This window comes from Schistocerca gregaria, chromosome 2 (assembly GCF_023897955.1).
Source record: "Schistocerca gregaria isolate iqSchGreg1 chromosome 2, iqSchGreg1.2, whole genome shotgun sequence".
NCBI lineage: Eukaryota > Metazoa > Arthropoda > Insecta > Orthoptera > Acrididae > Schistocerca > Schistocerca gregaria.
In genome coordinates, this window is record NC_064921.1 from 379871801 (window position 1) to 379887304 (window position 15504).

Below are 15504 nucleotides of genomic sequence, written 5' to 3' on the forward strand. Positions count from 1 at the left end.
AGGGTGTTCACAAATTTACATGGACCATCCACAGCACACCTCATGAATCACTTGCCACGAAGTGGACAAACATGCCCAGGAAGTGTTTATTTTGCACAAAAAAAAGTTAACACTACACAGAATGCACATATGAATTACTAATAACAGTAATTCAATTGATGCATATGGACAGAATCTATCGTATTTACTCGAATCTAAGCCGCACTTTTTTTCCAGTTTTTGTAATCCAAAAAACCGCCTGCGGCTTAGAATCGAGTGCAAAGCAAGTGTAAGTTCTGAAAAATGTTGGTAGGTGCCACTACAACTAACTTCTGCTGTCGAATATATGTAGTGCTACACAGGCATGCTTTGTAGCCACAAAGATAAATACTGGCGCCAAAACTTCTGCGCAAAAAAAAGAGAGAGAGAGAGAGAGAGAGAGAGAGAGAGATGGAAAACGAGCTTTTTTTCTCCGCCCAGAGTTTCGACCAGTGCATTTTCATACATTATCCAACAAAGTAAATACAAATTCCGTATTGTCCATCTTCGAATGTAGCAGCATTTCAATGTACGGTACTATGAAAATCCGACTGGCAAGACTGTTTGGGATGTTTGTCAATATGGCCAACTCTACGTTCTGAATTTTTTCCTACCTGTGAGAAGAGATGGTTCCTTATAGGAACTTTTATCAATTGTGACTCACATGCAGTATTCTCTTAACCATAAAAATAATATGAATATAAACATTTTGCCAAGTATTCTTTCGCGTTTTCTGCTATCTCATTTAAATCCTGTCTGCCTAATAAACTACTAAACTGGAGTGAGACAACAGCAAACGCGAAAGAATATACGTATCGTGTCATGTTTATATTCATATTATTCTTATGCCTAATAGTGATACAGTCAGAAATGAAGCACAGCAAATGACTAGATTTTTAAATCTAAGATGACTAATTTCTGTGCAGAATTTGATGTACTAAAGAAGCGGCCGCAAAGGTTTTTAAAGGGAGAAAAATTTCCGCATAACTTTAATTCAGAATACGTTCTATCATACGCAGTCTATTATTTGGTTCTTGTTGATCATTATCAAAGAAAGCAACAGTGTAAGTAACAACAAATAGCAGTCTCTTGTCACTGTTTCGCTAATGAGACGATTCCTAAAGCAGCAGTAGCACGCACAAAAGCAAGCCGTCCTGCGAGCGGCGACAGGCTGTAAACACGCACTATAAGAATGCGACAAACAATGCATGAAACAGTACAGCAATGCATTTTCAGCTTAGAGTGACATGAACACCTATAACAAAGAAAACAGCACTTATCAGATCAAAGCAAAATAAGCAATCGATTCAAACCCGACGGAGCACGTGAAAAAGGAAGGGTACTCGTATAAATACGGACGAAGCGCCTGACGCATAGAAATGGCTACCTGGTAAAGCTTAACTGCTAAGCTTACGACTCGAACCAAACTACTGTCGCTGTATCGTCATTCATTCGACGTAAATCGTGTCTCATATTACAATGGATCAAATTTGTTTTGATATGGAGGTGCAGCCTAAAAGTTCTCTCTCCCCTTGAAATTCGAGTCACAAATTTCAGGTGCGGCTTAGATTCGAGAAATTTGTTTCCCCTTTATTTCGAGTCTCATTTTTCAGGTGTGACTTAGATTCGAGTAAATACGGTATGTAAATTTCTGCTTGCTGTTCTACACTGCTAGAGGAGAAATTAATTCTTAGTCATTCTGTATGGCATCTGTAGTGTTATTCTAGAAAGGTAATTTCTGCACCATGAGTGCTGCTCCCTTTTCAGTTTACAGACAGATTACACCACACCAGCATTCCCTGTCCAATTCTCTTAGGCGAGTAGACAAAATAATTTCACTGAGCTTGTGTTTATATTTATATAGTGGGGCTATTTTCTGTTTATTAAGTAAATACTTATTTGCAGCTGTTAAGTGAGGTATTACGTAGCAAAAAAGAGCTGTCAACCACACTGAAGATCCTTTTTCAAGTGTAACATTCTGTCAATGTACGTTCAAAAGTGTCATTTTCACTGTCTGGAATACTTTTCACAGCATGAGGGGTATCAAATCCATCACCAAGCCTCAGATCTTCTAAAATCTGAAGAGGCCCACAGACTTCAATTGCCTGCCTCTGCAAGTCAGGCAATTCAATGCAGCACATTTCTATTCTTGACTTGAACATGACCAGTCCCATTCCAACAGACATACTCAGACCTATCTTGGAAGATATACTGTGGATGTGTGATAAGTGGCCCCACTGCATGCAGCCCCCTCTACAAGTGCCAGCAATTCCTGAATGGAATTAAGATTTAAGCAGTCAACAAGGAATACAATTAATTGTGCAAGAGTGCAGTAACTTTCTGGTCATTCATTAATTCACCACCAAATGACTAAAACACCTTTTCATGGCTTGATAATATGCGGTCAACAACAGACAGCACCAAGGTCCCACATATACCAATTTGATACCTTGCCCACCAACACTAAATACATAGGTCACTGACATCATCACACTTACAAATTAAACACAAAGGAATATGTTCTACATAAAAGCTCACTCAACAACAACAAATAAGTAGTCATTCCATAAACGGAAAATAACTCCACTATATAAGCATGAGCTCAGTGACATCATTTTGTCTGCTCACGTAAGAGAGTTAAGACAGGAAGTCCTGGGGGGATATAGCCTGCCTGCATATTGAATTGCAAGCAGCACCCATAGTGGAGGAGTTCACCTTTCCAAAAAGAACGTTTGCCATACAGGGTGACTAAGAATCAATTTCCCCTGTAACAGTGCAGAACAGTGTGCAGAGATTTGTGTAGATTCTGTCCGTATGCATTACATGCATTAGTGTTATTAGTAACTTTATATCTCCATTCTATATAGTGTTAACATATCTTGTGCAAAATAAACACTCCCCAGGTATGACGACACACTACTACACCAGTGATTCGTTAGGCGTGCTGTGGAAGGTCTGTATAACTTTGTGAAGCATCCTGTCATTGCTTCTTGTGATGTAGTGGTGTAGACGGAGTGGCGAATCACCTGCTTGAATTTCATTTATTTACATAGGAAAATCGTCAAACAGCTGTACATTCTAAGAAGTTATTTTATTTAGAAAACCAGTTTCGACATCTCAATAATGCTATCTTCAGGGGCCGTATGCATTTTGTGTACAGACAGTCAGATCTATCAATATGAACAAACTAAAGCCATCAGTATCTGGATATTGTGAATTTGCGTTTTGAGACTTTCCTTCAACAACTTGACAACAAGCATTCAAAGGAAGCACTTTAAGACTGAATTCACAGTATCCAAATACTGGTGGTTCCTCACAGTATCCAGATACTGATGGTTCCATTGTGCAAGTATTGACAGATCTGATTATCTGTAAACAAGTGCACATGGAACCTGAAGGTGGCATTACTTAAATACCGAAACTGGTTGTCTAACTTCTCAAAACATACAGTTGTTTGGGTATTTTCTTTGGTAAATATTTGACCAATCACTGTTCTGTGCCTGCAATGGATAAACAGAGATTGCTTAACCTTCAGTTTGCAGGCCTATGAAGGAGAGCAGTGCACAAACACAATCCTGTGACCTAATTTCCCTCACATTTCCTCCCCTCCAACTTGTTACCCCTCTGGAACACAATCAGCCCTTAAAACATCCCTATTACACTTAGAAGTGGAACACACATTTAATATTTGTTTTTATTCCCTCGTCTTGCCTTTTCAGTCTTCACTGACTGGTCTATTTTAATGAAATCCCCAAAACTGACTGATGAGCCTTTAAACAAAAATTATAGTAAATATCCATTTGCACATCTCTTCTTAAAACTCTCTCACTCTCTCATGTAAAAAGGTAATAAATTATTTACATTCTGCCAGAATACCGTATATATGTATCTCTGTTCAAAAAAATTCCAGAACATTCGTAATTTCGTGCCAATGGTGTGATGGAGCGAAATGTGGTTGGTATCCCTGCACATGCCCTTATTTAATGTGTAATTGTTGTATGGTTGTTAGTTATTGTTCAGAGCTGTATTGAGTAGAATGTTGTGTCGCACAGTTTGGGAATTTCGAGATGGTAGAGTTAGAGAAGCAATGCATCTGCATTACATTTTGTGTGAAACTCAAGGAAACCTTTACAGAGACACACCAAATGACACATGAAGCCTACAGTGATGAGTGCTTTCACCATACTTGTTGCTATTAAAGGTTCACATGGTTTAAAAATGGCTGGATGGAAGCTGAAGATAACCGTCATTAAGGATGCCCTTTGACATCTACCTACGATGCTCATGTCAGGAATGTCAATGAGATTGTGCGTACCAATTGAAGACAGACTGAGCAAGAGATTATAGAAGAATGTAACTTCTCAGTTGGATCATATCACGAAATCCTGGCGCAGTATCTTGGAAGGCATTGTGTTGTCACCAAATTCGTCCCACGGCTCACAAGTCAAGACCAAAAAGACCTACACCTCACAATCTGTGAAGAGCTTTAGGATTGCGCAAATGAGAATGAGATATTCCTTAAGAGAATTGTAACTTGTGATGAGACGTGGGTCTATGGTTATGATATTGAGACCAAGATTCAATCTTCACAACAGGTTGGGAAAGATTCTCCAAGACAAAAAAAAAGCATGTCAGATAAGATCCAATGTCAAAGCCAAGTTGATACTTTTCTTTGACAATGAATGATTAGTTCATCACGAACAGTTGATGGACAGTACTATCGGGACATGTTGCAACACCTGTAAGAAAATCTGAGGACGAATATGGTGAGACAATTCATGACTCTTGTATCATGACAACACACCCGCACATCCATTTGTGTTGGTGCGTGACTATGGCAAAAAAGTGTGTTGCCTCTTCCTCCATACTCTCCAGACCTGGTCCCTGTGTACTTTTTTTATTTCCAAAGTTGAAAACCCTGCTTAAAGAAAGAAGATCTGCAATGACAAACAAGATAAAAGAAAATTCACAGATGACACTTCATGTGATCCAGCATGAGGTGTACCAAGACTGCTTCGGAAGAGGAAATGGCATCGAGAACAGTGTTTCAGTTGTGGAGAAGAGTAGTTTGAAGGAGACCATGCACAATTAGTAAAAGGTAAGTGTAGAAAAATTTTGTGGACAAAGTTCCAGAATTTTCTGAACACACTTCGTAAAGCAATAGTTAGGTCACAAAATCAATACATATGAAACCAATTGGCATTAGTTAATAGTTAATGCTAACTGGTAACTTAACTGCAGGGCCTATGAACATACCAGCACAGACATGTGTAAATACGATACAGCATACAGAATTAGAGCATAGTACAGAGTCAATGGTGATTTAAAAGTACTATAATTGAATTTGAATGGCGATCTTAACGCATGTTCACATAAATACATAAAATCACACACTCAGAGCTGTATAAGAACAATAAGTTCAGTAACAAAAAATTAATACAAGCAGCCATCAAAGACAAACAGATGCAACTCATAACTGTTGTTCACAGTTACCCTCAAATCTGAATTGCAAAGACAACCAGTGATGTGGACAATAGTACAGAAGTAATAACCCTACATTAAAATACTAAGACATATTAGGAGTGTTACTTGACATGGACAGGAAAAAAATTTTAAAAAAAATTGAGGGCTACATTATATTTTTACAAAATACAGTGAATCACAAAATTGAGGAGCGATGTGCAACACCCCACATAATCATGGCACAGTACTTGCCTAAATTTGTCTAAAACTGCCCCATCTCTGTAAGGCCAGCCTGCTCACTGAAAAATCTGTCTGGATTTTTACTGAACACATTGTAAATTTCAGTCTCTTCCAAGACACTCAGAGTATGCCTTTACCTCTTTTATCTACAAATTTAAGGTTGCCTACAATATTACCTGTAGGATGATTATTTGCATGAAGCTGGACAATCAAAGTTGTGCTGCATTCACTCAAGTTTGTTTGTTCCAAGACACTAAGGATTTACAGGCATTGGCCCCGAGTGGGCAATGATAGACATTGATGGGGAAAGTAGAAAATTTGTGTCGGACGGGGATTTGAATCTGGTTTCCTGCTTACTAAGCGGACTGTCTGACCACTAAGCCATCTGGACAGAGTGGTCATTGCAGCCACACAGACTTCCCTAGCATGCCCCCCCACCCCACCCAAATCCTGAACTTATCCACACACTACTAATGTAGTGCCCCTTGCCCATTTGCCTTTTGCCAATTCAACATTTCTAGTGTGGTGTGCACCTGCACAGAAGAAATCATTGGTGGTCTCACTTTAATTATATATATGTGGTGTCTGTCTTTTCAGACATGCTGAAAGAACAGAAATTGCCAATGATCTCTTCAGTGCGGATGCACACCAGGCTAGAGCTCTTAGGGGAATTGGTGAAATGCAGCAAGTAACGACGATAATGGGTATATTAGTAGTGTGTGCTAGGGCAGTCTGTACAGCTGCACTGACCACTGTGTCCAGATGTCTCAGTGGTCTGAGCATCCACCTAGTGCCGGCCGCGGTGGTCTCGCGGTTCTAGGCACGCAGCCCGGAACCGTGCAACTGCTATGGTCACAGGTTCAAATCCTGCCTCGGGCATGGATGTGTGTGATGTCCTTAGGTTAGTTAGGTTTAAGTAGTTCTAGGGGACTAATGACTACAGCAGTTGAGTCCCATAGTGCTCAGAGCCATTTGAACCATCCACCTAGTAAGCTGGGGACCCTGGTCCGAATCCCCGCTCAGCACAAATTTTCAACTTTCCCCATGGATTTCAATCAATGCCTGCTTGCAGCCAATGTCATTAATTCCTTTGTGTCTTAACTCATACTAGCTACTGAATTTAAAAAAAAGTGGTGTCTGTTCTTTTGGACATGCCCAAAAGAAGACACACCTCAGATATTTATATATAGCTTGGATCACATAGTGAAACATCTGCAAGTCTAGGACACTTTAAACAATACTGATTACCACACTTTAGGCCCACACATACACATCAGACAGCAAGTATGGCTGCACTTTGTGGGACTGCGGAACAACATATTTTACATTAGAATCCCAAAAATTGTGGACTATCTTTTCTGATGTATTACCAAAGTGAGGAAAGGGGCTACATGCGTAATCCTCTACCTGACTTCTTTTCTGTGTCCTGCTTTTTGTTATTAATTCACAACTTCCTTTTATAATATACCACTTATGACTTTGGCTTTAAGACCATTTCCTACAGCTATACACACCAAAAAAAGAAAAAGGAAATCAACTTTGGAGGTGGGAAAATGGAGAAGGGTGCAAAACTGCAACCCTTCCTTACTACAGTACTATGCTTAAAGAGAAATCTCATAAAGAGGATTTCAACGTAAGAATTGTCTTCGGCATCCCAATATGCACCCATATTTGGAGTCTGGTGAGTAAGAGTAGACTGTGGTAATAGTGACAAGTTTCATGTGAGCTAAACAGGCAGATGTTTTGCTGCACTGTTAAAAGAACATAAAATTTGGCTGGTAGCCCCTGGAACAGCAGAAACCTGGAACACAAGGACAAACCAACGTTCCTGGGTGTCACGCTGGACAGATCACTGATATACAAATATTACTGTGAGAAACCTCATGAAAAGTTTGCCACCAGGAACAACATCTTGAGGAAGCTAGTGAATAGTAGTGAAAGACCAACTATATTAAGAACAATTGCCCACGCACTTTGCTTGCCATATGGTCCAGTCTGTACATGTCAAAAAAATCAATACTAGCCTAAATGACACATGCAAGATAACAAGAAGATGTATGAAAGCCACACCAGTTGGCCACCTACATAAAGTGGCTAGATTCCCTGAATCTCACAGAATTCATGTGAGCGCACAGAAAAATTTAAACAGAATTTCAATAAGCACCACCTGCTACACAGAACTTCATGAGGACCTGATTTAAATAATGCACAAGAATCATTAAGCCAAGCTAATAGTGGATGTAGTGCCAGTCAAAACAAATCTAATTAAATCAGGCCTTAAAGCCAAAGCAGACATCAAAGGTGTCTCTAGTGAGGTCCAGGACATGGAACATCTTTTATAATGTCTCAACTGACCCACAAGCTGTATCCTTGATGAAAGAAAGAAGCACTGATGTTGGGCCGAAAACTTTGAAAGAAATTTTCCAGACACAAAAAAAATTAAGTAAATGGAAAACCACCTTTGAAGGCCCACTTTCATACAAATAACTGTACAATTTGTAATATTGAAAATGCTCTTAAGCTTTTACGTAAAAATGTTTACAATCTCTTCAATTGCTTGGAAAAGATTGAAATTTATGGTTTATTCTGCATATCTCTAGACAACATTCTCTATAGAGAGCCTGACCTTAAAAACAAAAAGTTTTCGTCAGGAAAGTGCTGCATCATGATCATGTATGATGCAGTGCATATCGCTTTCATTTCTTTCATTTTTTGTTTTTTTCTCCCCTTGTAATATGCACTACGTTTTGTATGTGGTCAAGCACTGGTTTTAATGAAGCAATTTTTTATGCTGCCATAGTACATCTGTCCATATTGGCAATGAATATTGTTTTTAAGTAGTAACTATGGCTTTGGCCATGATGTTTTTATTTATGGTTCTATTCTGCCATGTCTCAGATCTGCTTTCGGGCATTTGTGATGCTGAGCATATTTCCTGCGTTTACTTTCGTGATTCAGTGTATTTTACAGGGCGTTTCATGTACATCTGCAGATGCCTACAAGCTCACATGGCAGATTTAGTTGACTATCTGTTGTCCCCTGCATCTGCTGCAAAATGCCTGTGCGCAGTCCACTGAGGGTTTCAGTATAAGATGCCTGTGCTAAATTTGGGGTTTCCCCTGCCCAAATATCACTGCGCCCAGTTTTCTGACAGTAACACTGTGCGCATGCCTCCTATACTGTGCGAGTGAGTGTGTGGGTGTTTTCTTTTGAGGTATTTTTATCAAGCTTCCATTTGTAATGCAATACACTGAGGATCAACCAGTGTTTCTTGTATTGAACTGTGCAAAAACAGAATTCTATGTGGAATGTCAACTTGTATTCAGATGAAAATTTTCTGGTCTGTAAGTCCTCTGTGATTCAACAAGATGTAGATTAATGAAGAAATTTCAATATATTGGGCCCTTGTTAGACAAACAACGGTGTAAAGGACTCAGTGTTTTAACAGAAAATAAATCAGACAAGGTAGGAGGGGCCTTGGAACGAAGTCTGAAAAAATCACTGAGCTGTTTGGCACTTCAGACTGGCTTGTCAGCAGCACAGAGCCATGCACAGACTCAGACAGAAACCATGCAAAGTAACGGTAGTGCAGTGACTGACAAACTTGGACACTGTTGCTCGACACAATTTTTGCAACAGCTGTTACAGTCTGTGCACAATGGGGAGCTTCATTTTGAAATGCTCTTTTTTTTCTGATGAGACATGACTGTGTTTGTCAAGTATGTTAGATTTTTTAAAGAACTAAAACCTAACAAAAAGGCCTATAGTTATTTCATGCAGGACACTGAAAGGCCACACACCGCAATGTTTCTATGACAGTAACATGAATTGTTCTTGATGAGAGGATAGTTGACTGGGTTCCTCGTTCTCCAGATCTAAATTCATGTGACTTTTACCTTTACGGAATGTGGAAAGATAAGGTATATAAAAACTTTTCCTGTACACGCAAATAGTTAGAAGACAGGTTTCAGCTAGTTATTTCCAAATTTCAGCAGCCAAGTGTTTGGTAATGTGTTCAGATAATGTCAGACTGCTCTTGCCTCAGGGGGACATCATTTTGACCACCTGCTGTAAATTAATGGTAAGCTTAATTTAGTCGGATTGCACCATTGTTTACAATCAACTCAGCAGAAATCCAAGTTTGAGCCATGGTCCAGCATAGATTTTCATGTGTCACTAATGGGTAGCATATCTATACCTAACGTGTGTTGCCAAGATATTCGCAGTCTGTGAATTTAATTCGAATTAATTTCAGAATTCCCATCATTAATGTCTGTTCATTTAGACATGCAAGTACATACTATGACAAGCTCTTCAGCTGTTCACTTTGTGATAGAAATTTCCTGGATCTGAAAAAAAATGTATTTCCTCCTCTGCACATTAAACTGGGTCTGGCGAAATTGTCTGTGAAAGCCTGTCCCCAAAATGGAGAATATTTCCAGTAGTTCTGCAAGGTGTTTACATGTCTGCCAGAAGTAAAATTTAAAGAGGGTAGCTTTTTTGGACCTGACATTCAAATAATTGGATTTGATCCTAACTTTGAATAAAATATGAGTAAGCCCCCCCATGAACCATGGACCTTGCCATTGGTGGGGAGGCTTGCGTGCCTCAACAGCATGTGGTTCCTGAAGAGGGCAGCAGCCTTTTCAGCAGTTGCAGGGCAAGAGTCTGGATGATTGACTGATCTGTCCCTGTAACACTAACCAAAATGGCCTTGCTGTTGTCGTACTGCGAACGGCTGAAAGCAAGGGGAAACTACAGCCGCAATTTTTCCCAAGGGCATGCAGCTTATGATTAAATGATGATGGCGTCCTCTTGGGTAAAATATTCCGGAGGTAAAATAGTCTCCCATTCAGATCTCCGGGCGGGGACTACTCAGGAGGACATCGTTATCAGGAGCAAGCAAACTGGCGTTCTATAGATCGGAGTGTGGAATGTCAGATCCGTTAATCGGGCAGGTAAGTTAGAGAATTTAAAAAGGGAAATGGACAGGTTATAGTTAGATATAGTGGGAATTAGTGAAGTTCAGTGGCAGGAGGAACAAGACTTTTGGTCAGGTGAATACAAGGTTATAAATACAAAATCAAATAGGGATAATGCAGGAGTAGGTTTAATAATGAATTAAAAAAATAGAAGTGCAGGTAAGCTGCTACGATCAGCATAGTTAACACATTATTGTGGGCAAGATAGACTCATAACCCAAACCTACCACAGCAGTACAAGTTTATATGCCAACTAGCTCTGCAGATGATGAATAAATTGATAAAATGTATGATGAGACAAAAGAAATTATTCAGGTAGCGAAGGGAGACGAAAATTTAGTAGTCATGGGTGACTGGAATTTGACAGTAGGAGAAGGAAAAGAAGGAAACGTAGTAGGTGAATATGGATTGGGGGTAAGAAATGAAAGAGGAAGCTGCCTGGTAGATTTTTGCACAGAGCATAACTTAATCATAGCTAACACTTGGTTCAAGAATCATGAAAGAAGGTTGTATACATGGAAGAACCCAGGAGATCCTAGAAGGTTTCAGATAGATTATATAATGGTAAGACAGAGATTTAGGAACCAGGTTTTAAAATGTAAGACATTTCCAGGGGCAGATATGGACTCTGACAACAATCTATTGGCTATGAGCTGTAGATTAAAACTGAAGAAACTGCAAAAAGGTGGGAATTTAAGGAGATGGGATTAGTATAAACTGAAAGAACCAGAGGTTGTAGAGAGTTTCAAGGAGAGCAGAAGGGAACAATTGACAGGAATGGGGGAAAGAAACACAGTGGAAGAAGAATGGGTAGCTTTGAGGGATGAAATAGTGAAGGCAGCAGAGGATCAAGTAGGTAAAAAGACAAGGGCTATTACAAATCCTTGGGCAACAGAAGAGATACTGAATTTAATTGACAAAAGGAGAAAATACAAAAATGCAGCAAATGAAGCAGGCAAAAAGGAATACAAACGTCTCAAAAATGAGAGCGACAGGAAGTGCAAAATGGCTAACCAGGGATGGCTAGAGGACAAATGTAAGGATGTAGAGGCTTATTTCACTAGGAGTAAGGTAGATACTGCCTACAGGAAAATTAAAGAGATCTTCGGAGGAAAGAGAACCACTTGCATGAATATCAAGAGCTCAGATGGAAACCCAGTTCTAAGCAAAGAAGGGAAAGCAGAAAGGTGGAAGGAGTATATAGAGGGTCTATACAGGGGCAATGTTCTTGAGGACAATATCATGGAAATGGAAGAGGATGTAGATGAAGATGAAATGGGTTATATGATACTGCGTGAAGAGTTTGACAGAGCACTGAAAGACCTAAGTCGAAACAAGACCCGGGAGTAGACAACATTCCATTAGAACTACTGACAGCCTTGGGAGAGCCAGTCCTGACAAAACTCTACCACCTGGTGATCAAGATGCATGAGACAGACGAAATACCTCCAGACTTCAAGAAGAATATAATAATTCCAATCCCAAAGAAAGCAGGTGTTGACAGAAGTGAAAATTACTGAACTATCAGTTTAATAAGTCACAGCTGCAAAATACTAACACGAATTCTTTACAGACGAATGGAAAAGCTGGTAGAAGCCGACCTCGGGGAAGATCAGTTTGGATTCCGTAGAAATGTTGGAACACATGAGGCAATACTGACCCTACGACTTATCTTAGAAGCTAGATTAAGGAAAAGCAAACCTACGTTTCTAGCATTTGTAGACTTAGAGAAAGCTTTTGACAATGTTGACTGGAATACTCTTTCAAATTCTGAAGGTGGCAGGGGTAAAATACAGGGAGCGAAAGGCTATTTACAGTTTGTACAGAAAGCAGATGGCAGTTATAAAAGTCGAGGGACATGAAAGGGATGCAGTGGTTGGGAAGGGAGTGAGACAGGGTTGTAGCCTCTCCCCGATGCTATTCAATCTGTATATTGAGCAAGCAGTAAAGGAAACAATAGAAAAGCTCGGAGTAGGTATTAAAATCCATGGAGAAGAAATAAAAACTTTGATGTTCGCCGGTGACATTGTAATTCTGTCAGAGACAGCATAGGACTTGGAAGAGCAGTTGAACAAAATGGACAGTGTCTTGAAAGGAGGGTATAAGATGAACATCAACAAAAGCAAAATGAAGATAACGAAATGTAGTCATATGAAATCGGGTGATGCTGAGGGCATTAGATTAGGAAATGAGACACTTAAAGTAGTAAAGGAGTTTTGCTATTTGGGGAGCAAAATAACTGATGATGGTCGAAGTAGAGAGGATATAAAATGTAGACTGGCAATGGCAAGGAAAGCGTTTCTGAAGAAGAGAAATTTGTTAACATCGAGTATTGATTTAAGTGTCAGGAAGTCATTTCTGAAAGTATTTGTATGGATTGTAGCCATGTATGGAAGTGAAACGTGGACGATAAATCGTTTAGACAAGAAGAGAATAGAAGCTTTTGAAATGTGGTGCTACAGAAGAATGCTGAAGATTAGATGGGTAGATCACATAACTAATGAGGAGGTATTGAATAGGATTGGGGAGAAGAGAAGTTTGTGGCACAACTTGACAAGAAGAAGGGATCGGTTGGTAGGACATGTTCTGAGGCATCAAGGGATCACCAATTTAGTACTGGAGGGCAGTGTGGAGGGTAAAAATCATAGAGGGAGACCAAGAGATGAATACACTAAGCAAATTCAGAAGGATGTAGACTGCAGTATGTACTGGGACATGAAGAAGCTTGCACAGGATAGAGTAGCATGGAAGCTGCATCAAACCAGTCTCAGGACTGAAGGCCACCACCACCACCACAACAACATGTGAGTAGGAGGGACACTCATCATTTGAGGAGGTTATCATCATGTTCTTGTGCAACAGAAAGAACCCACATTATATTTCCATTGTAGCCAACATACTGGTGATGTTCAAAAAGTTATGCTCTTTGATGAGGCTCATGATTTAGTTTCAGAACAGTCACATTTATTTTTTTCCTCCTGAAAATTTGGATGATATTACTGAACAAGATGAGTGCATTCACAAGACAACAAAGTAATGGAAAAACAGTTCAGGGCCATTGGAATAGCAAGCATACCACTGGTCACTTCATTGAGGCATACCAACAAGAAATTCATCTGTGAAAAAGCTATATTAGATGCTTCATGGGGAAGAGAGTATGAAAATAATATAAGCCACTGGGCATATAATTCCTATATAATGTGATGTTTTTATACTTCAATAAAACCTTCATTCATTTTGAGAAATTAATTTACTATTCATTCTAATTATGTGTGTTTTGCTAATAGTTTATTGTGAAACACTGCATATGGCAGGAAAAAAATAAAAATATAATGAGATATAGGTTCAGTGTACAAAAATTTATAAGATTAAGCTGTTACCTATCAAAAAGAAACTTAAAATAATAATTTTTTCATTTGCCCAGGTTATCCACATACCTTTAGGTACCTTCAGTTGTGATTAACATCTATACTGTGGGTATACTCTCTCTCATTTTACCTGATAAGAACAATATCAAAACAGAACAGAAGAAAATCAGTTTAAATCAAAATAGCAGCTGTAACTACAAAATAATGACTGATCTTTGTCTCACTTAATCCTCACAACAGGTTGGTCCACATCCTGAGGTCTGAGTGACTTGCCCTCCCTTTAAACATTTCCCAACCTCTCTCTTCCCGCTATCTGGAAAAGGAATATTAGCACCGAAAGCCAGAACAGTGTATATACATTTAAATGTATTTATCAGAAGTACCTACATTTCACCTCATGAAGGTAAATGATGACCAGTAACTCCATCTCATAATTTTCTCGTTATTAACAGTACAATAAAATTCTAAGACTGGATGAAGTTCTTACCAGACTGATCTTCCAATTTCCGTTTGACAGCAGCCACTGATTTGGTGTTGTCTTTAGGTAGCGGTCCAACTTTCTTAATTATCTGTGCTGCCTTTGCCTAAAAAAAGTGTTATTCATGTTTGTAAGCAACTTTTTTTCTATGGCAAGGTAAAGAAAGGTATGTATGGTATTTAACAAGTAGCAGTTTCACATTACACAGCCCATTAATATTAGTAATGCCACTAAGACCAGTGTATTGTATTCCTTTTGTAATTATACAGTGTAAGTGACTTGACAATCTACAATACAGAAAGAATAGTTCAATTACAATACATAATAACTAGATAAACACAGCTGAGGCCATGAATTCCAGTTCCACTGCAAAACGTGCCTCTGGTAAAACTAAACTTCTACATCATGTATGGCATAATCTTTTGGGGCAATCAATACAGTTAAGGTTAAAAAAGAAATTATTCTACAGAAGCATGCAGCAAAATAAGATTGTTAACTGAACATTGTGCAAAAGGGACCTCAGGATCTTACATATCTCAAATATTTTATCGTACCACAAAGTAAAAATCGTTTAAGATAAAAACGTTTTGCTTCTGAAATGAGCAAATACACCTGTTTTGTATAATCGTGATGTCTCCAATATCTACTGGCTTATTTTTTCATTACAGCAAATTATTCAAACGTTGCTACTGCTGCCTTGTTACCATTTGACATCAGCACTGCCATTGTCAAAAACTTCAGTCAGTGTCCAGCTTCAGTGCGGGTGAGCCAAAGTCTGTGACCTGGGTACTGAAATTTCTGTTCCGAAAGGGAGGTATTGTAATTTTATTTTTTTAGTCAATAGGAGAGAAATGAGGGTGAGAGTAAACTGAATTACACTTAAAATGAACCTGAGTAAGGCAGCCGATGAAAAATATTGGCAGAAAACAGGAATCTATTTAGAGTTTGGCATTGC

At 39.1% G+C, this 15504-nt stretch overlaps 1 protein-coding gene across 2 annotated transcripts in view; it reads right to left on the reverse strand.

Moving 5' to 3' along the window:
- The window catches only part of LOC126320492 (protein MCM10 homolog), a 104788-nt gene that overhangs the window by 14104 nt on the left and 75180 nt on the right, over window positions 1-15504 (reverse strand). For both annotated transcript variants that reach the window (XM_049993994.1, XM_049993997.1), the window contains one exon: window positions 14559-14655. In XM_049993994.1, coding sequence (XP_049849951.1) covers window positions 14559-14655 — 97 coding nt within the window. The remainder of the gene's footprint in view (window positions 1-14558; window positions 14656-15504) is intronic.